A 26,326-nucleotide genomic window follows, 5' to 3' on the forward strand; every position below is an offset into this window, starting at 1 on the left:
TCCGCTTTGCATTAGCTAGATGACTTTTTATCATCCTCTTTTTAGCCCCCTTTTGCTCTTTTTTAATTAATTTTCATTAACCCTAAAAAAAATGGGAAAAAAAAAATGGAAAAAAGATGGCTCATGAGAAAGATGATCATGAGAAAGGCAATCACAAGAAAGGCAATTGTAAGAAAGGTGATCGAGAAAATCGGCGTAGAAAGTCATCGGGACCTGTTTTTTGGCTTTTTAAGGTCCATTTTTTCACTTTTTTTCAAATTTCTTTCTTCCAAACACTTCCTCAATCAATCTTTTACTATTTTCGACCAATCTTAGCTTCATATTTCAGAGAAAAACAACTTATATTAAAGATTTTCTTGATTCGAAGCTCAGTGGGCATTTTCTAGAAATTTCTTAAAAATAGGTATTTATATTTTTTATTGAATGTTTTATTGTTTTAATAGTAGAATATAATGTGTTAATCATAGTAGAAGATGTTAATGTGCATTTTACAGATTCTTGATGTCATTTTCTATTTTTTTTATTTTTTCTATTTACACACTATTTTTAGCCCTTTTTTTGAAAATTCGAAAAATCATTTTTTATTGAATGTTTTGTTGTTTCAATGATAGAATATGATGTGTTACTCATAGTAGAACATGTTAATGTGCATTTTACAGATTCTTGATGTCATTTTCTTTTTTTTTCTTTTTTTCTATTTACGCACTATTTTTTGCCCTTTTTTTGAAAATTCAAAAAATCATTTTTTATTGAATGTTTTGTTGTTTTAATGATAGAATATGATGTGTTAATCAAAGTAAAACATGTTAATGTGCATTTTACAGATTCTTGATGTCATTTTCTATTTTTTTATTTTTTTCTATTTACGCACTATTTTCGGCCCTTTTTTTGAAAATTCGAAAAATCATTTTTTATTTAATGTTTTGCTGTTTTAATGATAGAATATGATGTGTTAATCATAGTAAAACATGTTAATGTGCAATTTACAGATTCTTGATGTCATTTTCTATTTTTTTATTTTTTTCTATTTATGCACTATTTTCGGCCCTTTTTTGAAAATTCGAAAAATCATTTTTTATTGAATGTTTTGCTGTTTTAATGATAGAATATGATGTGTTAATCATAGTAGAACATGTTAATATGCATTTTACAGATTCTTGATGTCATTTTCTATTTTTTTTAATTTTTTTCTATTTACGCACTATTTTCGGCGCTTTTTTTGAAAATTCGAAAAATCATTTTGTGTTGAATATTTTGCTGTTTTAATAATAGAATATGATGTGTTAATCATAGTAGAACATGTTAATATACATTTTACAGATTCTTGATGTCATTTTCTTTTTTTCTTTTTTTTTTCTATTTACGCACTATTTTCGGCGCTTTTTTTGAAAATTCGAAAAATCATTTTTTATTGAATGTTTTGCTGTTTTAATGGTAGAATATGATGTGTCATTCATAGTAGAACATGTTAATGTGCATTTTACAGATTGTTGTTTTCATTTTATATATATATTTTTTAATTTTTTTTCTATTTTCGAATTAGTGACTTTATGTTTTTATTTTCTTATATTGAACAGGTTTTAGAACTTCTTAGGGTTTAAAACATAAAATCATCTTTATTGATTAGATTCTGAAACTATATATAATATTATAAATTTAGAATAGCGAGAGTGTCGAGTAGACTAGAATCACAGTCTCTTATAGACATAGGTCATACACTCATATCTAATCTATATCTAATTATCTAGTATCGACTTAAACCTAAAGAAATGTCTGGGTCTGACCAATAAGTAAGGATATTGGATGGCAACATTGTCAGAGGGTTGGTGGCACTAGGCACCAAATGAAGTGTAACTATTGTGATAGATTAGTAACTGGTGGAATTACCCATCTTAAACAACATTTGGCAAATTGAAAGGGTCAAGTTGCGGGATGTACTAGAGTACTGAAAGAGAGAATGATTTTAATGCAAGATAGTCTGGATGAGTTGAAGGGTAAATGTGTTGCTATACAAAAAAAGAAAGATGATATTTTGGACACAGCTCGACAGGAGGTATTTGGTCCTGAATATATGAGCGTTCGTGATGAAGATATTATTGATTCTGATGAAGATTTAGATCGGGAATTAACTATCGTTAGGAGAGAGAGCTTACGTCTAGCTCGTGAAGAGGAAGAATGTCGCCGCATGACAGCGGGGGCAGTGGGAGTGGGAGTAGGACTAGGTGTGCAAATGGGAGTGCAATTGCTTCTGTAGGTGGGAGTGGGGGGGTAGGTTTGGTGGGTTAAGACGTGTTTGGGAGCCGACGACAGATATCTTCACATGATGCCCCTATTCATTCGGATGAAGAAGTAAATGAGCCTAGGAGACCCTCTATTGATCCAATCCTGTTTATGAAAGAATCAACTAAACAAAAGAAGATAAAACAAATGTGGAGTAGAACTTCCGTTGAGAAACTAGGTAGAGCAACAGCAAAGTTATTTATACATGCCAACATACCTCCTAACACAGCCAATTCTCCATATTGGCAGGTGGTAATCGATGTAGCAGGTGAAGGAATAAAAGCTCCCACAGCTAAGGAGATTAGGGGAAAACGGACAGATGCAGAGTATGCGGATGTGAAAGCATACGTGGCTACCTTTAAACCTATATGGCAAGCCAGAGGATGCACGATCATGTGTGATGGTTGGACTGGCCCAACCAGACATAGCATGATCAACTTTATGGTGTACTGCCACTTAAGAACTATATGCCACAAGTCAATTGATGCCTCAGAGGTAACAAAAAATTCTACTTATATAACTGGACTAATGGATAAAGTTATGGAAGAGATTGGAGAGGAGAATGTAGTGCAGATTGTGATAGATAATGAAGCATCATATAAGCTTGCGTGACATATGTTGATGAATAAGAGAAAACATCTTTTTTGATCACCATGTGCTACCCATTGTATTGATCTTATATTGGAAGATATTGGGAAGAAGAAGAATATTAAGGAAATGGTCGAAAGGGTAAGAGAAGTGACGACGTTTATTTACAACCATAATCAAGTAGTCGTAATAATGAGAAAGTTCACGAAAAGACGAGAGTTGTTGAGGCCTGCGGCGACTAGATTCGCAACAAACTTTATAGCATTAGAGAGTTTATTCCAACATAGAGGAGAGTTGAGTAAGATGTTCACTTCCCGAGAATGGCTCAACACAAAACATGGGCAGAAGACATCAAGGACACCGGTTAAAGTTGCGAACACCATACGGGACAACAAATATTGGAAGAGGGTCAAGTCGATCCTAAAGCTGATGGAGCTACTAATGAGGGTACTCCGTCTTATTGAAACCGACGAAGCACCTACTATGGGCTTCCTATACGATACCATGGATAAAGCAAAGTTGGCAATTCAACGTGATTGTAAAAGCTAGGAGTCTTATTGGAGGATGATCGACAGGTGATGGATAAGACAACTCCATCAAGATCTTCATGCAGCAAGTTACTACCTAAATCCTAGGTACAGATATGCCCAATCATTTGTTGCGAATGATAAAGTTCGTGCCGAGCTAAAGAATGTGATAAAGAGATTGGAATCTGACTTAGATATACAAATAAAGGCGTTGAATGAATTAAATACATTTGGAAACCGTCTGGATAGCTTTGGAGATGCTCTTGCACAGCATGCAGTATCTAGGTTGCAACCGGCCGAATGGTGGATTAATTTCGAAGAAAGTACGAAGGCTATCCAAAAAATTGCAGTAAAAGTTTTAAACCAGACAACATCTTCCTCTAGCTGCGAAAGGAATTGGAGTTGTTTTGCACTTATTCATTCAAAGAATAGGAATAGATTGCAGACTAGGACATTAGATAGACTTGTCTTCATGCACTAAAATATAAAACTAAGAATGCGACGACATCATAGGAGCATTACAACCGCTGATGACGCAGACTACTGTCCAATAAACGTGGACAATATTTATGATGAGGATGACCCGCTTCTACCTTAGTTAGAAACAAGAGAAAGCAAATTGAAGAGGATAGTGAAGAATTGGAAATTGATGACCCAGAATTATGCAAAGCGTAACAAGAAAGTCGTACAGATGTGTTGGACCCAGTAAGAGGGGCAACGTTTATGCTGAGTACGGGTACAGCTCAAGATCAAGAAAAGAGTACGAGCAGTGGTAGCGTGACCGTGTCGGATGATGGTGATGATGACCCCCCTGCTCCTGGTGCTGGCACTTCTAGTGTTGCTCAGCACCCTATACAGTCGTCTCCAGATCGCGATGCCGATGAACATCGATGAGGTAGTACACGAGGTCGGACTTATAAGTGTACCGAGTCATGATACAGCCAGTTGGAAGAGGGTACATCTAATGGTGCATCGGGTCCGGAATTATGATCCTGGTTATTATGATGGACATTCTTATGGTCAATTGAATTATGATTATGGTGGTTATACTGAGCCTGTTCCATCACATTTATGTTGGAGTAGTCCTCTCAATCAATATCCATATGATTATAGATATCCAGATCCAAATCCAAATTACTCATCACAGCAGACGCACTCACAATCTCAAGATTCTCAACAGCCTGAGTACGTGCACCAATCAAGGTGTCCCGTATCGGTATCGGTTAGCGTAACAGTGACCTCCAAAACCGATACGGATACGGGGTCGTAACGGCGATACGGGGGCGTAACGACCCGTAACGGCGTAAAAAAAATTTTTTGCCAAAAAAATATGTATTAAATCCAGAATATTCTAAGCATTCCAAATATGCATTCATTTATAAATTGGAACATGTTTATGGTGGTGTAACGGTCCACTCTTTGGTGAGAAGCTGTATCGGACTGTCTGATTAATTTTTAAACCAAGTAACCTGAATTTTGACTACAAAATGTATATATTTAACTTTCTAAATATCTAATTTATAAACTTAACAATTTAATATCTTTCTCCTAGTAGTTCTTTAAAAAAATGAAATTAAATTTAGGTAGATGGCGTTGCCAATTTCGGTCTGACTTGGAGGACCAATCAATGCCCCAAATTAGCTTCAAATTCATGCAATTTATTGTCATTATCCCACTTATGTATTAGTGGACATTTATTGCATAGTGAATCATGAAAAAAACCAAAAGGCCCTATTTTAAAAAATAAGAGTACACCGAATAACAATTAAAAACTATTCAAATAATTTGATTTTGGCATTGTGAGTTAGCAATTGCAGTTTATAATTTAATTAGTAAATTTTAAATTAATGTCTTTGGTACAATTTTTTATGGCCTCAAATTAGGTGAGACTTGGATTGTGAAGTGTAGCACACATGTCAAATTTTTTTGGGCCCCACGCATGATGAATGTGTTATATCTAAACCGTCCATTCATTTGATGAGATTGTCTTAAGACTTGACACGAAAAATAATACCGATCTAATTATCAAGTGGACCACACTGCAAAAAGCAATGGGGGATTGAACGTCTACCATTGAAAACTTTTTTGGGCTCATATGACTTTTAGATCAATATAAAATTTGTTTTTCCTCTTCATTCGGGTTTTGACCTTATGAACAGATTGGATGGAAAATAAATGTTACGGTGGGCCTACGAATTGTTTAACGGTGAAAATCATCACCTTCGCTGCTATTTTTGGTGTGGTCCGGACGATCTTTGGATACGATTCATTTTTTAAGTAATGCTATAAAATAATATTTAAAAATAGATGAACAGTGTGGATATAATAAATACATCACTATGGAGCCTATAAAACTTTGATCTCCTTTGAACCGTTCGTACAACTCGGAGCTCGAGGAGTGTCAGCGCTCGTCTCAGCGTGACACGTAACGACAGCAGCTTACGCTGCCCAAAAAAAAAAAGAGGGAAGGAGAGAGGGAAACCGAAAAGAAAAAAGAGGGAAAGAAGAGAAGAAAAAAGAGGGAAGAGGGAAAGAACAGCGAGGGAGAGAGAGAGAGAGAAGAAGAAGAAGGAGGAGGAGGAGGAGGAGGCCGCAGCCGCAGCCGCAGCCGCAGTCGCAGCGTCGTAGCAGGCTGAGAAGAAGAAGAAGAAGAAGAAGAAGAAGAAGAAGAGGAAAAGAAAGGAAAAGGTTAGGGTTTTTTTATTTATTTTCTTTTCTTTTTTTTTTTCCAAGGCCCGTAACAGCCGTTACGGGTCAGTAACGGCCGTTATGCCCGTAACGTGCCCGTAACGGCCGTTACGTGTACAAAAAAGCGACTCGGCCGATACAGCCCCGTATCGCGTAACGGGTACCACCGTTACCGTTACGTATCGGCCGTTACGGCCGATACGTAACCGTTTTGGGACACCCTGGCACCAATATGGCTATTCGACGAGCACTGGTGGATATCCTTACTCGGGGTCGGAGTCGTTGCCTAGTAAGGATCAGTCATCCTCTGGTTTCATTGATCTAGTATTTCCTTCTGGCACTGGATATTATGGATATGCAGCACCTACAACTATTGGACAGCCTCAGCCTGATGATGACAATGACGATGACGATGATGTGGAGGTCGAGCAACTACAAAAAAGCAGATTTTTATTTTGGTGGTGACTTGTGATTGTAATTATATATTTGTATTAAGGTAAGTATTTGCAGCAGACAGCTCACAGCAGTATTATTGCAAGAAGCCAAGCACACACTTGACATTGCCGAACTTGTATTTAAAATAGCTCCCCTGACAACCAATCAAGTAACCCTTAATCAAGTTACAGGGGAGTATATCAGACACTAATTTTTTTTTAATATTCTTGACTTGAGGATGACAGGTCATAGACAGGAATCACAGTCACATCCACAGGTATGTTCGAGAAATTCTTCAAAAATAATTGCAAACACCTAATGTAAGATATTTTCATATTACATTCATTCTAATATATCTATCATTGATAGTAGATAGTTAGAAATTAAATATATGACTTTTGTAGTCAAATTCAGGTTATCTGGTTCATAAATTCATCAGACAGTCCGATACAACTTCTCACCAAAGAGTGGACCGTTACACCACCATAAACATGTTCCAATTTATAAACGAATGCATATTTGGAATGCTTAGAATATTCCGGATTTAATTCATATTTTTTTGGCAAAAAAAAAAAAAATTTGTGCCGTTACGGGCCGTTACGCCCCCATATCCGAATCGGTATCAGAGGACACCGTTACGCCAACCGATACCGATACGGGATACCTTGATGTTGGCACAGCTACCACTCTCCATGATCACTTTACAATTCTTTTCTCCACCATTGGTACAAGTGTAAAAGATCGTGTTACTACACCAATCATCACTTTCTTTATCTTGGACAAAGGCGCATCTAACTACTACGATAGTGTGGGTCTCCTGTTCATCAAACTCCTCATCACTAGCACCAATATTAGGCTCATGTTCCTCTACATCGCAATCGCCCTCGTCATCCTCATTTGCCTCATCTATCATGAGAGTTTTACCTCTTTCTTTGTTTGGGCATTCATTTTGCAAGGTGACCATAACCATTGCAACGTAAACACTGCATGTGCTAACTTCCCTTTGAACTAGTGCTAACTAGACCCTTACCTTTAACATATTTGTTATAGATGGGATTACCAGTTAGGGCTTTAGTCTCGCTCCCAGGGTTAGGTTTGGCTCCCTAAGGAGCAACCCTGTCACTAGAATCACGAGACCCAAATCGCTTTATGGTCGGTTGCACTAGGTATCGTTCAAGCTCATCTACCCTAAGGTAGGCCTCCTCTAGTGTACCAACATCATGAGGGATGAGCTCATGCCTAATCTCAAGGCGCAGGCCCGTCCTAAAATGTGATAGGGTCACAGCAGAGGATTCATCGACATCACATCACATCATGTCCCCTCGAATCTCTCGATGTAATCCGATACAGGCATTGACCTTGCCTCAAGGACTGCCACTAATCCAAAAGGTGATCATAGTAGGAGAGCGTGATGTATTTTTATCTAAGAAGTTCTTTCATCTCAACCCATGATGTAATGGGTTCATCTCCACGCTGCTCCGCCTTCTGCTCTGTATTGGTCTAGAATAACTTGGCTTGACTCATCAACTTTATTTTAGCGAAGCTCGCTCGACGGCGAACTGACATGTCATGCCACTCAAAGAAGTGGTCCATGTCAGCTAGTCAATCAAGGAAATGCTTCAGGTTCAAGCGACCATGAAAATTGAGAGCATCGACTTTAACGCTCTTCATAACTTGCGACTCTCTACGGGGCGCGTGGGCGTGCGGTCCTACATGACCTGCTCCCTGACCAAAGTTCCTATTACGATACCTAATGGGTTTTACTAGGACTGGACCCTGTTCAACTGGATCCTCATCCGCTGGCTCTCCTGCCTGAGACCGGTGGTATTCTCGAGTGACGGGGATATTGTGAGAGGTAAGCCTCTAGTCACGTGATACGCTGGTTGCTAGCAGTCAATTGTGCGGTAGTGGTCCTATTGTGTGTTGGTTAATCTTTTCTTGAGCCTCAGCAATCTAATCCAGGTTCATGGTGTGGAATAGACCAAAATCGTCACTTGATCACATTTGCATACACTAAACGACTCTAATGAAGGGCAACCTAGCTATGTGTACTATATGATGAATGCGATGAAAAAAATGAGATTTAGCGACGCCCAATGTGACACTATATGATGCACATGTACTGTATGCATGATGACCCTAAGTACCTTAAACCCTATAGACAATCCTATAATGATTCTAATAAGGCCAAACTGAAAATTCAACAACTAGGTATCTTAAAGTCACTAAATCTGAAAATTCTAACAATATAGGACTTTTAAAATACCCAAGCAGAAAATCTTGCAAACCAAATCAAAAAATTCAGCAAGTTATATGGATCTACATGCTCTACTATGGGTATAGGCATTTCGTCGAACACCTACCCTATGCTAGACTTAGGCTCTAATACCAAATTTGATGTAGGACAATGGAAACTAACCTACGATGCAAGATGAGAGATCAATTACGCATTAATTTCAGCAATCGACATGTAAAATCAAACATATCCACATAATAGATTCAGAAATTCAAATTTGCAACACAAAAGTTATAAGTTATCATATACGCGGTGCACAAAAATATAAAATAATTCAAGAGTGGCCCACTTGGAGGTGGGTAGTGCAACAAACATGTGAATAAACAATGACGCAAATAAAATTCTGGTTTAGAAAAGGTTTTACAAGAAAATTATATTTTTGTTAGGATTTTAGGTTCACGAATTGAGATTCGGGAATCGGGGTTTTAGGGATCAACGGATATAGGGATGAGGTTGGGTGGGAAGGAGATCAAGAAGGCAAAGATACGAAACGGGACCCACACATGAAGGTCCATACGAACGCACGTGCATGAGTGCGGGTCCACACATGGATGGGTTAGGAGAAAAAAGAATCGATTGAGTTGGGTTTTGACAGGTTTAGAAAGGTTGTAAGGGAAGGAAAAGAAGGAAAAAAAAAAAACAGAGAGGGAGAGAGAAGTGGAATACCTTGTTGGAGAAGAGAATGAGGAAAATGCATCTATCTTGGAGGAATCCACCACCAAAGAAGCCTCTACCCTTCCACAATTCAATTGGAAGAAAGGGTTTCTCACAAACCCTAAAAAACAAAGAAGAAAAATACAATCACACAAGAAAGTCTTTCTTTTTATTTTTCTTCTCAAACTACTCCACTAGGAAGAAAGATCGGAGTCTAAGGGAACTAAATCTAGAAGATCTAGTGGCTCGATGGCCTAATCGATAAGATCCAACGGTTGGATCGATACAAAATAAAAATCCTACGATTGAAACGAACTCCTAAGCAACCAGTTGGGTCTTCCTGATGCCCATACAATGCATGTGGGGTCTTCAAAATGGCCCGGTGGGCCCCATCTGGAACTCCTCTCCCATCCGCAAAGAGAGTTGCATTAATGTAGGTGGTTGCCTCCGTCTCCGGTACACCCGAATAGGTCCTCTAATGCCCCCTAATCAGGGTCAGTCGTTTCGACGGTCCTCACTATCTCCATGTGGCCCTTTAAACGGCTCGGATGCTTCTTTGCCAATCGACGATTTGAACGTATACGGTCCACATGTCGAACCTCTACCCAATTGAGAGGGAAGTATGGGACAGGTGGCCTTGCTCCCGACCCCATGCAGGCAGCCCTTTCGTGAGCCTTACGAAAACCAACTACTCCCTTTATTACACCCATCAATGTAATGGACACATGTTCCCTTATTTCTTCACATGTGCCAACTTTGCCCGATCGGGCAACTGTGTTCAAACGCGTGGCGGGGACGATATGGCCTTGCGAGCCTAACCTAACCCCGTCTTAATGTCACATTTGAAAACATATTTAGTTTGTTTTCTTCCAAATGAACCCAAGATGATGGGGACATCACGCGCATATGCGCACGCACACCGCCCCCCTATGCATGTACGCAAGGAAAAGGAGGGATCCACCATCGATCTGGCTCGATGACGACGTCCAGGGAGGGCCTCCTAGTTAGAGGACGGAGTTTTGATTCAAGAGAGTGGGCCCGATAGTCAAGTAAAGCCCATCATGGGATCTCATGATCGTGGCCCACTAGTCAGATTAAGTTCTACTTTAGGTTTTGCTTATTTATATTATTTAGAACATCATGAACGCTTTAGATTTCTTCAATTGGTTTTTATTTTAGTTTACTTCATCGCCAAGTATTAGGTTGCGCACATGGCGCGAGTTTTGGGGTATAGGGTTTTCTTATAAATAGGCACCCCTTGTAGTTCTTTTGATTCAATGAAGATGAATAAAAATTGCTGCGATTTCCTTCTTCTTTCCGAGTTATGAAAACCTAATTGGGTGCGAAGCCCTCCCTTCTTCGAAGGACTAACTACCGTGGTGCGAAGCCACATATATCCCGATTCGCCCCCACCTTCTTGCATCCATATTTCTCCTCCTACAAGCATTCCATCTGCAAATCCATCAATAGTTGCAGCCGTTTTTCTCTCTACAGCAGATTTCCAGAATCTAGCCCTGCAGGAGAGCTGAAACTTCGGCGGAGCACCACGCACAAACCGTGCATTGGATCGAGCTAAGATTTGGGGGTTTTGGAGTCCATCCCTGGCCGACCAGGGCCAAGGTGGCTTTTTTCTGAATAGTGGGCCCCACATACGTGCGGCCGTAATCACATGCACGTGCGTGTAAGCCATTGTTGTTGTCCACGCGCGGGAACCGTCTTCCGATTCAGGTTTTCTTCTTATTTTACCCTCTCATACCAGTTTTTCATAAACGTAACCCTAGTTGCATTATCTTTAATTTGTTTGCCCCTTCTCTCACCCTAGGGTTCCTTGAATTGAAATTGGTGAATCCCTTGGATTAGGCACTGATTGTTGTGCATATGTGGATGATTACTACTTATCTTTGAGCATCATTTGGTTTATAATTTTAACAGATCCAGCCCTAACCTGTGTAGGCCTGGACCCGTGCAGATTCCCCTTTACTTGAATGTTTGAGCTTTTGTGTAGGATGTGGAATTAATATGGATTGTTTTCAATTAGTATGATCTAAAGCCTGAGATCTTGCATATCATATTTAATTTTCCATGTCCTGCATCACAAGAACATGCACTTTTGGCATTATTCAACAAAGTTATTTTCAAAATATGGTACGAGAGCAAGAGTATTCCACACTTATATTTCAAAAATAAAGGATGCGCGCAAAACATTCAACAATCTCAGAAAATTGGTGACAAGCTGAGTAGATTTTTTTTCCCCCTTTCCTTGTAGACAAAGGTCAGTTAAGTTTTAAACACATACCTACTACTCACGAAACTCCATTTTTCAATGTCCAATGCATCCATACCAACATAGAGGAAGATAAATATCTCAGCAATGAATGACAAAGTTGCAAAAGCATGCCTGCAATGATCAATAAACAGAAATTCAAAACAGCACTAAACAGGTTGTGTCAATTGTATGCAGACAACAAGAGATACAGGAATGGAAGTGGGCCACAATGGTTTGGACTAGCTCTTCCAGCCGTTTAACATACTTGGTGGTAATTCTGGAACTCTCTGTCACATTATGCCAGGTGTAGTGGGACATCACGATCCCACAAAAGAATACCGTAAGAATGGCACTTAGGGTGAACAGCTGCAATATAGAATAACCATGTTATGTGCAATTCAATGAGAGCTTACGCATTCAATTTGGTGGAACTTCTGGAACCAGAAAAAGAAAAAGAAATCTATCATCCAAGATCATAGTAGAATCTTACTTCCGCTAGCATATAAGAAAGGTAAGCCATCAGAATCATGAGTGCCACTTCACGATCAGTAGAATGCCTGGAATAGGAAGTTCGAGCATTAGATTTTTTACAAAGAAAAAAACAAACAAAATTGTTTCTTGAATTCTAACCATCATAATATGCAGTAATGGTGTCAATTAACTTAGGATAATAAAAACGTGACCTTGGATGAGAATTCTCAAAAGCTACACAATAAAATTTCATAGAAAATTTCGGATATTTTGTTTTTATCTATGCGAATAAGTGAATTGAAACAAAAATAACTGAAAAACTAAATCTCATGAGAATTTCTCGACAAGAAATAATGGAAAGAAAGGAAGTTGGCAGTAGCCGAGGCACCAAAGAAAATTTCATGACGCAGAACATTTGCACCAGAACACTAATAAAATTATAGAATTCTGCTGTCAACAAACCTGCCAAAATACAGTTTTTTTATAATGTATGCGCTAAGCAGTCCAGTCTGCAAAACAGATAAAACACATCATCAGAGAATACAATTCCACATCATGGAAATGGGCAGAGACAAAATAAACTTGCCCTACAAATTTCAAATAACAATAAAAACAACAGCACTAACATAAACAGGAAGTAACTTACCCCAACTCCCAACAAGGTGCTTAGGATAAATAAAGAAAAGAAGTTGCCAACAAACTTCAAAGCAATGCCGGAGTTGATGTGAGTGAGATCAAATCTCTGAATTGCATTAAACAGTACCACCGATGTCGCATCATTGACAACACCTTCCCCGAACACAAGACTATACAGTAGAGGAGTCTCATCCTGGTTAAGAACCTGCATTTGATGAAAGGTATTTTAGTTGCAGTGAGTCTTTATTTTTATTAGTTGAGATAGCAACACAGCTATGCAAAGAGTTTTTGAACCTGCAAGGTGCAAACAGAATCTGTTGCAGAAAAGATTGCTCCAATTGCTGCAGGTATTGAAGCATAATCCAGATGTGAGCACAAAAATATGAGCACTAAAAACAGAGTATAGCTGAAACGAGGGGGAGAAGAAAGATGGAGAGCGTGTGATATGGTGAAAGTACCGAGATAATCTCCGATGTCCAGAGGAGCTATTTGCAACCTTTTAAATAGAAACATAGCAGCTGGGTTGAGAGCGAGAGAGTTAGACAAGTAGAATAAATATGACCAGCTAATATTTCCATAATTTCGTACTCATTTCTATCAAACACAAACATACGAATCGATGACATAGCTGGAAAATGGAACTTACACAAAGTAGTAAAATAAGTGAAGATAATAACAGATTTAAAATGCATATCATAGCTATGTTTTATTTTTCTTAACAAGTAAATACAGGTAGATAGAAGCTTGCACCCCATGACACCTAGATCGTTCAAATCCCTGAGGGATCCATATTTAATGTGACATAACAGTTATATGGGTATAGGACCCCATATTGGTGCAAATATGACTCAGCCATGCCCAAATAGTTTATATCAAAAAGTCATTATAGCATACAAACATATTTGGAAATTAATAGAAAGAATGTTCAAAATATTATGATAATAAAAGTATTACAGATATAGCCATATCCCTGTATCATAAAATTTGGGAGTAAGAGGGTGTCCTACATCTAGGCCCATACCCATACGTGACACCCATATCTGAAGTTCCAAACCATCCAACAAAGTTGCACCCATCATCTTCAAGCATCTGGCATAACAATTCAAACCATACCCTTGGAACCTGTACAAGCTCATGCACAGCTTTTTTGACCTATAAACATGAAATGGGCAGTCGGGATGTATAATCTAGCATGTTGAGTGATAAAGACATTCTTTCTTTCTTTTTTCTTTTCTTTCTCTCTTTGAGCAGCAAGTGATAGAAAAGTGTTCCAGAAGGCATTCATGAAAAGCATATTTGACATCCATCAACTGGTTTTCGAGGGAAATTAAGACATGATATTTAAGAGATAAAACAGTGTATACCCTTTAAGAAAAAGAAGTCTGAAAGGAAACTATTTATCTTAGGCCCATGCAGAGAGTAGGCACAAATCAATCAGTGTGGAGAGAGTTTCCTTTCGGGATTAAGATTAAGCCACTTCTCTACCCTCAAATCAAAAGGCAAGTGAAAGAAACTAGCACAATAGATTGAATTTAACAAAGATACAGGGGACACTATCCCAACATGCAGTGTCCCTCTGATCAATAAAAGAATTTAGTGTCCAACGGTGACTCTTGAACCCTTCTAAAAAAGCTTCTTACAGGAGTCCATAACTATTGGTGAGCGCCTAGTCTTATCAATAAGTCACTTGGATTATTACATACCAAGGTTGTGGCACGTGCGTTGCACATGGAGAGAGGAAGGAAGAGAGAGATTGGGAAAGAGAAAGTAGGCTGCTAGGAAATCAGGGAGAGATTAAGTAGGAGCTGAAGGCCTTTTTAAAATAAGGAAAATAACCTCAATTGATGATGCCGCAAATACCCTGAACTATATCGTAAATCCCTCATACATCCTTCCAAATCTTTAGGTTGAGGACTCTCTTAAAAACTAATTATCAGCGCAAAATCGTCCAAACCTGTTGGTGATATACATAGAAATAAGCTACTACTTTCTAAACAACATATCGAGAACACATGCACATACAGAAAAGAAGAGGCATCCTCCCAGTTTTACTCACCTGATGCACATTAAATACATGGAGAGTTCAAGATTCAAAGTTTGACGTCTCTCTAGTTTCTCCAAAATGTTTTGATTTTGTCAACTTTTATGTTAAAGCATTAAGTAATTAGGTAAAGCATTTAAGCAACTACTGATATAACTTCTAAGCTATTATCTAGCAACTTAAAGTTTTAACATAGAAGCTAGAAGACTAACCCAATCTGGATAACATGATAATGTTTTTTAAGTCAATCCGATGATACTGGTACTGGACAGAAGTGGGACCCAAATGATGACATACAACCCATTCATCTGATGTGTGATCTCCAGTTACCTCCAGTAACCAAAAATGTGCCTGATGTGGGCAAGACTATACAGAACAACTAGAGAGTCGATGCCTACCATTGATTTGAATAGGAGGTCCACCATGTAGTGTATCTGCAATCTAGGCCATTCACACCCTTCATCTGTCCTTGATGAAGGGTCAGACCCAAAATCAAGCTGGTTTACAACTTAGGCGGGCCCCTGTGAAAAGAAAGGGTGGGTGTTCCCTCCCATCTTGCTCTGTGTACTGTGGCCCACCTTAGTTGGGCTGCCTTTTTTTATGTGTGGGCAACATGAGCTCATGCATCTGATGTACAGGTTGGATGTCCTGTATATATCTCATGGGCCCCACATCTGCCTGTACAGTGGTACAGGTACCACTGGAGCGCACCTCATGGAATAAATAACAAAGATTTGGAGCAGGTGATAATGATAATATTCGGTTCCATGCACATGAAATACATGATGAGAAAGGAATTAGAATGGCATTTGCAGGCTGGCTGATCTGCGTAATTCTAACAGGGTGGAAGCCCCTCTTCAGGGAGGCTAAGAAATTTTTTTACTCTTTTCATTTTTTTCAGAAAACTTAAATGTGTGGGAAGTGATTTCAGTAAATGCTATCTACATGACTATATCGACGCCTTAACTGAAGAAGATGCGTCGAGATCACCTCTTCATATTAAGATTTTGTCCACTTGTCTTGGTGTGCCATCTCTTTTATTAAATAGCTTGTTGTTATTCATAAAGATAAGATTTTGTAACTGGATTGGTTCAGCTTTAGTTTTCACATTTTACACTGAATTTCAGCAGACCCATCTACTCGACTTTGCATATCTGTACTTTGAATGGACTATTGGAAAGATTCCATTTCCAACATATACCATGCAATGTTTTGCGCAATGCACCTACTTCAACTCCATCTGCACAGGCCATTCGGCAATTTTACGATTCTCCATTTTGAACCTCGCATTTACTATAATGAAGATGAAGTGCCTACGTGAAAGTTTGGTGTGAGTGGAAGCAAGAGTCCCTACCGCCGTAAATAAGAGCACCTGGCTCTGCCAATTCACAAGGAATCGATTCACTGCTGCCAATCTGTCATCATCCAAAGGTCCCTACAGAGATGCTAGGATTTATGCATGACTTCTCAAAAGCTGTTAATTTGGCTACAAGATTCAAGTAGACAATCACAAAGTAAAATAATAATAATCATCATCATCATCTAAGCCTTATCCCAATTAATAGGATCGGCTACATGAATCATGTTCCACCATTCCACTCTATCGAGGGCCATCAAAATTAATATCTACATTTTTTTAATGGCAACAAGGACTCCATTCTCTAGTGCCAATTGGTCATCATCTGAGGGTCCCTTCCACAATGCTTGGATTTATGCATGACTTCTTAAAAGCTACTAAGTTAACTTTACGAATCAAGTAGACTTAATCATCAAGTGAAATAATCATCATCATCATCTAACCCTTATCCTAATTAATGGGGTTGGCTACATGAATCATGTCTGCCATTCCACTCTATCAAGGGCCACAAGTAAAATAACATCTATATTTTTTTTTTACTGGCAACCAGAAAAGAATTTTGACATATGGTTCATATCGCATAATCCAAATTTTTGCATGCAAACACCTAGATGCAGATGTACCCCTAATTTTTTTATGCAAGCACAACTTCACAGTCAGCTAACTGGTGCCGTCAATGCTAGTCTCAGACAAGCACAATACAAATCAGTCTGACATGGAGATAGCTTGGTTTCTAGCATCTAGCACAAGGAAATTTAAATAAAAGAGAATTTTTCCTGTTAAATGTAACAATGCTGACCACTTATGAAGTTAAGAGAATAATAGAGGCATAATAAGAAATCTAATCTAAAACAGATATGACGAGAAAGAATAGGAACATACTAACTGAAATGATGCCAGAAGATATCAATGTGCCAACTGCGCCAAACAGCATAATTGTCATGAAATTGCGGAAAAATTGCTTCTTTTTCACTTGAAACCTGATACATAAAAATAAAAATAAAAATAAATAAAAAGGAGAAAGATTATCAAGCTTATCCACAGAAATTCAAGATCACACCCGAAATCCAAACAACTAGTTAAGTAATTAGTGCCAATATCCAGAAACATATTTACAGAGAGAGAGAGAGGTACAAAAAACACATTGTGCACTGCAGAAAGTGGAAGGAATAAGGATAGAGAGAAGAGGTGGCACGCAGTCTACCCAAGGCAGACTAAAATGACATTGGATTGTCATAGAAGTTATAGTCGGTCTGGGTTGGGGGCACTTGGATTCCCGGAAATCCATTCTCCACTTGAAGTGCAATTTTTGCGATTGGGGACTATTGGACATTGGATAACAGATATTCAAATGCTCAGTGGACATCTCAATATCACAAAAATGGGGAATCTCTTGTCCAAAAAATATTAGGATTTACAGATGCCACCAGCAACAAGAAGGATGCACAACCAAGGTGGGAAAGAGGTGATAAAATGAAAGTGGATTGTCATAGAAGGTATAGTCAGTCTGGATTGGGGGCACTTGGATTCCAGGAAATCCCATTCTCCACTTGAAGTGCAATTTTTGCGATTGGGGACTATTGGACATTGGAATACCAAATATTCAAATGCTCAGTGGAAGTCTCAATACCACAAAAATGGGGAATCTCATTGTCCAAAAAATATTGGGATGTACAGATTCCACTAGCAACAACATGGATGCACAACCAAAGGTGGGAAAGAGTTGATGCTTGGACCATTTGACCAAAGTGATTTTTCGAAAGGGATGGGCAATCAAAGGGGGGATCCACATGATGGAGGGTCTAAATGAAAGATGGCACTGTTTGCAGCATGGTCAAGATGGGTCATCCATTTCCTAGCGATTGATTGGACAGCTGGAATCACAAGACCAAAGTGAATTTGGGAGGGATGGCCTAGATGGACAATCAAAGGTGGGACCTAAATGATGGATGGTGTAGATCAATGATCAAACCATTTGTAGTATGCCCAATATGAACCATCTATTTCCCTAAGCACTGGTTGGACAGTTAGAATCACCTTATCAACATGATTTTTTCTAGGTATGGGCAATCAAGAGCGAGACCATGATTGGACCATTTTTACTATGGCCAATATGGAACGTCCATTTTCCCTACGCATGATTGGAAGATTAGGATCATCCAATCAAAATGAGCTTTTGAAAGGAACGGAGAATCAAGGTGGGGGCCCACATGATGGATGGTCTAGATTGATGATTGGACCATTTGTAGTATGATCAATGGACCATCCATTTCCATTGGCATTGAACAAACAGCTAGGATCATCCAATAAAGGTGATTTGTTGACATGGATGAGCAATCAAGGGTGGGACCCACATAATGGATGGCCTAGATCAATGATATGACCAATAGTAGTATGATCGATATCAACCCTCCATTTCCCTAACCGTTTAAAATCATCCAACGAGGTGATTCTTTAAGAGGGATGGGCAACCAAGTGTGGACCCACATGATGGATGGTCTAGATCAATGACAAAACTAATTTGTGGATCATTACCACCGATGTTTTTCGACTGGTAGCTGAACCAAACAGGTATTCAACTTTTGGGCATCACAATCACCTACTCCAAAATGTTATCCAAACACAGATGATAATTCCCAACAATTTCAATAATCGGGTATTGTAATACCTAGTAACTAAAATATTTAGGGCATCCAAATGCCCCAATCCAAACAGCCCTCAAGTTAAAAAGGCCCTTTGGATGGTGAAACTTCCTAGTCGTAGGGAGTTCCAAACCTTGTGAGTGGTAAATCCTAAATTGGTTAACTCCTGGATTTGCAAATCTTTTTGTTTGGTTGACACCTGGATTGGGAGTCACAAATCCCAAAACTTAATTTGCAAATCCTGAAATTTGTAAATCTATTATTTGGTCGGCAGATTTTTAAGAAAGAGGAATACGTTTGGTAGGAGAAAATAAACAATAAAAAAGGATATGATTTCATACTTACAATAGGTGATCAAATGGTGGTCAGACTTGATTCAACAACATCAAAAGGAGGTTGGATGACTATCAGAGACAAAGCAAACATCTGTTGAGGTTGGGGAGGAGGGAGTGAGAAAGAGAGGGAGGGAGGGAGAGTTCAATACCAATTTCTGGGAATTGAACAGTAGTAAATGGACTCTTGGACTCATCAATTCTAATCCTTGGAACCCAAACAAGGGATTGCAAATTCCTGGATTGGCCAATCCAGGATTTCCTTTAGACACTGGCTTGAACCCAAGACCTCAATGTTGAAACACACCTTGTCAATTATTGAGCCACGGAATTTAACCCTTGGCCAATCCAGGATTGATAAATGCAAGGATCTGAGAGGGCCCAAAGACTATGAAAATTAAACAAATACGCCAAATATGCCATTTAATACAAATTTGTATCATTCATATCCAACAAGATTCTTTGCATGAAAAGAAATAGCAAAGTATAGATGATACTCATTTCAGTCACAGTATTTTGAAGCTTGTCTGCAATCACAATATTTGTGGGAAGGTTAAATCGGTATTCTGGTTTTCTGTTCTCTTGGTAATTTTCCAAAACAGCATGCCACATACCAACATGTCAGTCCTTGAGTCCACTATAATGGTAACCAACACAGTGAAAGACAAAAAATGAGAAGATCAATTGCATCTGTAAGACTAATTAAGATCTCCATGAAAAATAGACTTCTTCTTTGTTATGCATATTTTAACCTAGAAAACTATCATCTTCTAATAAACATTATGAAGAGAGGAAAATGCAACACTTCTAAGGTGTTCCGTATCCATTACGATACGACCATAAAGACCGATACATATAGATAAAGGCTGACCGTAACATGATACAAGGGTGAAACAGGGTAGTTGGTTTTTTGGAACCGTATCAACCATTATGGGGCATAACGCCATTTCCCCGTACAGTCGAAAAATTGCCACTGTTTCTCTGTAAGTCCATTTTTCTCCTCATTTTTTCACTTTTTCATTCCAAAATCTTTTTTAGATCACTCTACAATTCAACTACTCATACTATAGTTTTTAGGATTAAAACAGTAAATTGAAGCGATTTGGGCGAATATAAGCTTCGAGGGCAAAAAAAAAAGAAAAAAAAAAGTGGTACATATGCCTCGTAAGCCTTTTTTCTAATTTCTAATATTAATTCTTGATTGTGATGTGTAAACATTAGAGACACATAACCATGTTCATAAATTCACTAGACAGCCCAATACAACACTCTCACCAAAGAGTGGACCGTTACGCTACCATAAACATGTTCAAAACAAAAAATGAACATAGATTTGGAATATTTACATTATTCTGAATTTTCTGGATTTTTTTTTTTTAGAATTTTTCGAGCAAAACAAATTGTCAACCGTTATGGGGGTCATAATGGTCGTTGCGGTCCTGTATTGGCTGTTACGGACGATACCTGTATCAGTAACAGCGGTAACCGTTGCGGCCACCATTACCGATATGTAATATCTTGCTTCTATTTTGATAATAAACAAGTGCGGTCTAAGCAAAATCAACAGGGATTAGTTATACATTACCAGACTAAACCTATACTTAAAGGAATTCCATAAGATGTGCCAAAAAAGAAATCCCCAATGTGTATGTGGCACTCGTATAGAGCAATCAGGAGATTCAGGATTGTCAACGTAGTTAGGCCACCATGCAGATGAGCCACATTAAAAAAGCTGAGACAATGATAGCATGGTAGCTATCCAATCAGCTGCCAGGGTGTTTAACACCCCAAAAAAAAAAAAAAAAAAAAAAAAAAAAGAGTAATGGCACCAATCAAACAGGCCAAACTCAGAACAGTCAGATGGTCAGAATTGTCCATCAGCACATCCATGTAGCAGCCAAAAATATCAATGTTCCCAATCACCACGTGTTTATTACACGCACTTTGGGTAAAACACTTCATAGAATTTTTATGAAGCTCACTCAGGTAATAGAAATTTCTGATTGACAGAACCAAATCAATACACGCTCACTAAGAAGAGAAAGTGATCAGAAGGCCCAACATACCCAGCGTTAAATATGATCGGTGGAAGAAGATATATAAAGAAAAGATCTTCGCTGAAGACCAAGATATGTGAACTTCTTCCACCAGAAGTCAGCATAATAACAACTCCAGTACACAACCCCTGCCATCAAAGCATGCAAAAAAATAAATAAATAAATAATCAACACCAGTAACCAAATTCATACCATATTAAAAAAATAAATAAATAAATAAATAAAACTCACAATTGCGAGAGCCGTGATGGATTCATTCATCCAACGGTTCTCCTCCAACAGATGACCAATCACAATACATGCACAAAGAAGCGCCACGCAAATATTTAACGAAACAACGGAAGCATGATCAGACGTGGAAACCGCCCCTAACTTCATCAAGACTGAACTCAAATCAAAAGCCATGATTCTCACAATGGCCCAGTAATTGTAGGTTTCAGTACAAAGATAATCACTTCAGAAATTAAGTTCCCCTTCAAAGCACAGTCTATGTCTCTGAACTGTCCATATTAAAGACTTCTTCAGCATATAAACTCTTTGAAAATTTATGAAATCCTTGCGTCCAATCAATCTAACAGAAATTCTGCTAACAAGGCCTCATTTTCAATTCCGAGACTTCCAATATCTGAAAAAAAAAAAAAAATCAAATCGAATACCAATTAATACACCCAATTACCACTAATTTCATGATTTTCAGCGGAAATTGAAATAGGAAGTTGGTGGACGCAATACAGGATTCTGCTGATATACAGAAAACTTGTAATTCAGACTTAAAACAAAAATTCCAAACCTCGCGATCTTCGGGAAATCACGACCTTCACCGGGCGAACAGAACACTACCTAAACTTGCAGAAAAAGAAATTTTACATCAGTAAGCTAAAAAAATTGATCGATCAATTTCCGTCTGATTCAAAGTCATCAAAAAATGGACGGTTTCGATGAATTATACACATTCGAATTTTTATTTTATTTTTTTGGAAGTTGATACTGATTTCGAAATACAGCGAAAATGCTATCTTTGCTTACTTTGGATCTACGAAGGAAAAGAAAGAAAGATTTGGTTTTGGGAATCTAAGAAAACTGAGGAATCGAGCGAATGGAAGGGCTGAAATTTCGAATTTTGAAAAGAAAGATTCTTGAAATGGAGATTTTTCTTGAAATAGAGATTTCGATCGAGAGCTTTGAGAGAAAGGTGTGGAGTTAGGGTTTTGAGAATACCTTTCGTAGAGAATTCTGTAAAGAGGAGATCTAACAGAGGGAGGGATGCTCTTGAAGACGTGCAGTGAAATGGAAGGTTAGGAAACGGAACAGAAAGAGCGCTATGTCAGGCAACACGAGAAGGCGTGTAACATAACGTTCCAATATCCTACACGCAGGCACACGTGCCAAATTTTGACGGTTATGGTGTATTCAAGTGTTTTGATGGGTAAAGTTTTCTAACTTACACGTGGGATACACTTCGAATCTGAACCGTGTAAAGAGTGGCCCCAAATGTAGATGAACTATGTCCCAAAACTTAGCTGGTGGTCTGATCCATAACCGGTTTATCAGTGAACATCTAATGGACTGTAGAGATAAAATGTGGTACACGGTCTAAATTTGAAATGAAAATGTGTATTAAGCAAAGGTCAGGATTGTTTAATCCATCTGATTTTGATTATATGACCAATCTACAGTTGTTCTCATTATTTGGACGGTTGAGATTTGAGGTTTATTACATGTGTACGGCAGTAAGCCTCGCTTGTGTCCTAGCTACCCGGTAGTAGACTGCGCTCCATTATCCGATATTTCATGAGGAGAAATTTCTTAATGTACGACCCATTTATGGCCCATGCCTAAAAATAAGCCCACTTATTTTGAGCTCCCAAGAGTAAGCCCCAGATGTACGGCCCCATTTCTCAGGTCGAAAATGCCCCTGCTTTTTCAGGTTTTTGATAGCTCCCCTTTAGTTACGGATAATAACCGTAGCTACAACCATTGACATAACCCCCCTCATTACAAGAGGGTGGACAGCGAGTCGGGCCAACCGGGTTTGGACTCGATTAACCCTAACTTAGTGTCCCACCTGTTTTTTTTTTTTTTTTTTTTTTACAAGGAGAACTTTTTCTCTCCTACATTTTTCTCTAATGCATATTTATATAAATATGTATCTATAAGCATATAAAAAAAAAAGATTTCTCCCTTTTTATTCATTTCTTTTTCTTTTTTTTTTTTGTTAGCTTGTTAGTACACCCACTGTTAGTTCACACTACAGTGCTAGCCACCCGCACTAAAGAATTGATACCAAGACCTTAGTGTTGAAACGAGGCATCTTTCACTCAGTCTACCACTTGAGCTATGGATCTGGGTGTTCTTTTTATTCATTTCTTTCTTTATTCATTTAATAAACATATCTCTTAAACCAGAATGAGTTACTTGACGAACCATATAGGATTTTAGGGTAGGAGATGCTACTTTAGCTAACTAACCTACTTATTTTCCAAGATTCCATCAAGTTGATGGTCGAAAATCCATTTCATTCACTTCGCGGTCAATTCCAATCAGTTCATTTCACGGTCAAGTCCATGCATTTCACGGTATATTCCCTTCACTTTCACGGTCAATTCACTTCACTTCACAGTCAATTCCATGCATTTTACAGTCAATTCACTTCACTTCACGGTCAATTCTATACATTTCACGGTCAATTTCCTTTACTTCACAGTCGATTCAATGCATTTCACAGTCAATTCCCTTCACTTCACGGTCAATTCCTTTCACTTTCACGGAATGGACTGTGAAATGCATGGAAATGACTGTGAAGTTAAGCAAATTGACCGTGAAATACATGAAAATAACTGTGAAGTGAAGTGATTTGACCGTGAAGTGCATTGAAATGATCGTGAATCTAAACGAAATCGCTGGAAATGACCGTGAAATGCATGAAAATGACCGTGAAATGCATGGAAATGGGCGTGAAGTGAAGGGAATTGACCGTGAAGTGCATGGAAATGACCATGAATCTAAACGGAATCACCGAAATTGACCATAAAATGCATGAAAATGACCGTGAAGTGAAGCAAAATGATCGTGAAATGCATGAAAATGACCGTGAAGTGAAGGGAATTGACCGTGAAGTGCATGGAAATGATCGTGAATCTAAATGGAATCACCAGAATTGACTCTGAAGTGAAGCGAATTGAACGTGAAATGCATAGAAATGACAGTGAAGTGAAGGGAATTGACCGTGAAGTACATGGAAATGACCGTGAATCTAAACGGAATGGTCGGAATTGACCATGAAATGCATGGAAATAACCGTGAAGTTAAGCGAATTGACCATGAAATGCATGGAAATGACCGTGAAGTGAAGGGATTTGACCGTGAAGTGCATCGAAATGACAGTGAATCTAAACGGAATCGCTGGAAATGACCGTGAAGTGAAGCGAAATGACAGTGAAATGCATGGAAATGACTTTGCAATGAAGCGAAATGACCGTGAAATGCATGGAAATGGCCGTGAAGTGAAGGGAATTGACAGTGAAGTGCATGGAAATGACCGTGAATCTAAACGGAATCACTGGAATTAACCGTGAAATGCATGGAAACGACCGTGAAGTGAAGCAAAATGACCATGAAATGCATGGAAATGATCGTGAAGTGAAGGGTGAAATGCATGAAAATGACTGTGAAGTTAAGCGAATTGACCGTGAAATGCATGGAAATGACCATGAAGTGAAGGGATTTGATTGTGAAGTGCCTCGAAATGATGGTGAATCTAAACGAAATCATTGGAAATGACCGTGAAGTGAAGCGAAATGACCGTGAAATGCATGGCAATAGCCGTGAGGTGAAGGGAATTGACCGCGAAGTGCATGGAAATGACTGTGAATTTAAACGGAATCACCGAAATTGACCGTGAAATGCATAGAAATGACCGTGAAGTGAAGCAAAATGACTGTGAAATGCATGGAAATGACCGTGAAGTGACGGGAATTAACCATGAAGTGCATGGAAATGACCGTGAATCTAAACAGAATCGCCGGAATTAACCGTGAAATGCATGAAAATGACCATGAAGTGAAGCGAATTGAATGTGAAATACGTTGAAATGACAATGAAGTGAAGGGAATTGACTGTGAAGTGCATGGAAATGACCGTGAATCTAAATGGAATCGCCGGAATTTACCATGAAATGCATGGAAATGACCGTGAAGTTAAGTAAATTGACCGTGAAATGCATGGAAATGATCGTGAAGTAAAGGGATTTGACCGTGAAGTGCATCGAAATGACTGTGAACCTAAACGGAATCGCTAGAAATGGCCGTGAAATGCATGAAAATGACCGTGAACTGAAGCGAAATGACCGTGAAATGCATGGAAATAGCCGTAAAGTGAAGGAAATTGACCGTGAAGTACATGGAAATGACCGTGAATCTAAACAAAATCATCGAAATTGACTATGAAATGCATGAAAATGACCCCGAAGTGAAGCGAAATGACCATGAAATGCATGGAAATGACCGTGAAGTGCATGGAAATGACCGTGAATCTAAACAGAATCGCCAGAATTGACTGTGAAATGCATGAAAATGACTGTGAAGTGAAGTGAATTGAATGTGAAATGCGTGGAAATGATCGTGAAGTGAAGGGAATTGACCATGAAGTGCATGGAAATGACCGTGAATCTAAACGGAATCGCCAAAATTGACCATGAAATGCATGGAAATGACCATGAAGTTAAGCGAATTGACCGTGAAATGCATGGAAATGACTGTGAAGTGCATTAAAATGACTTTGAATTTAAACGCTCATTTCCACGGATTTCACGATCAATTCGCTTCACTTCACGGTCATTTTCATGCATTTCACGGTCATTTCCAGCGATTCCGTTTAGATTCACGGTCATTTCGATGCACTTCACAGTCAAATCCCTTCACTTCACGGTCATTTTCATGCATTTTACGGTCAATTCTGGCGATTCCGTTTAGATTCATGGTCATTTCCATGCACTTCACGATCAATTTCCTTCACTTCACGGTTATTTCCATGCATTTCACGATCATTTCGCTTCACT

General features: G+C 38.7%; 1 protein-coding gene across 3 annotated transcripts in view; it reads right to left on the reverse strand.

Moving 5' to 3' along the window:
• LOC131226193 (sodium/hydrogen exchanger 1) overlaps positions 1-22,596 on the reverse strand; it is a 28,095-nt gene extending 5,499 nt beyond the window's left edge. Inside the window, exons 1-12 of one of the 3 annotated variants that reach the window (XM_058221950.1) lie at positions 22,489-22,596; positions 22,061-22,110; positions 21,502-21,895; positions 21,280-21,398; positions 17,122-17,219; positions 13,300-13,359; positions 13,136-13,182; positions 12,852-13,046; positions 12,668-12,714; positions 12,225-12,291; positions 12,000-12,100; positions 11,765-11,866 (exon numbers count right to left, since the gene is read on the reverse strand). In XM_058221950.1, the coding sequence (XP_058077933.1) occupies positions 11,765-11,866; positions 12,000-12,100; positions 12,225-12,291; positions 12,668-12,714; positions 12,852-13,046; positions 13,136-13,182; positions 13,300-13,359; positions 17,122-17,219; positions 21,280-21,398; positions 21,502-21,675 (1,010 nt within the window). In that variant the 5' untranslated portion in view covers positions 21,676-21,895; positions 22,061-22,110; positions 22,489-22,596. Of the gene's footprint in view, positions 1-11,764; positions 11,867-11,999; positions 12,101-12,224; positions 12,292-12,667; positions 12,715-12,851; positions 13,047-13,135; positions 13,183-13,299; positions 13,360-17,121; positions 17,220-21,279; positions 21,399-21,501; positions 21,896-22,060; positions 22,116-22,488 lie in introns of all 3 variants that reach the window. The other 2 variants (XM_058221951.1, XM_058221952.1) reach the window with 2 other exon arrangements.
• Between the last annotated feature and the right edge of the window lie 3,730 nt (positions 22,597-26,326).

This window comes from Magnolia sinica, chromosome 14, assembly GCF_029962835.1.
Source record: "Magnolia sinica isolate HGM2019 chromosome 14, MsV1, whole genome shotgun sequence".
Classification (NCBI taxonomy): Eukaryota; Viridiplantae; Streptophyta; class Magnoliopsida; order Magnoliales; family Magnoliaceae; genus Magnolia; species Magnolia sinica.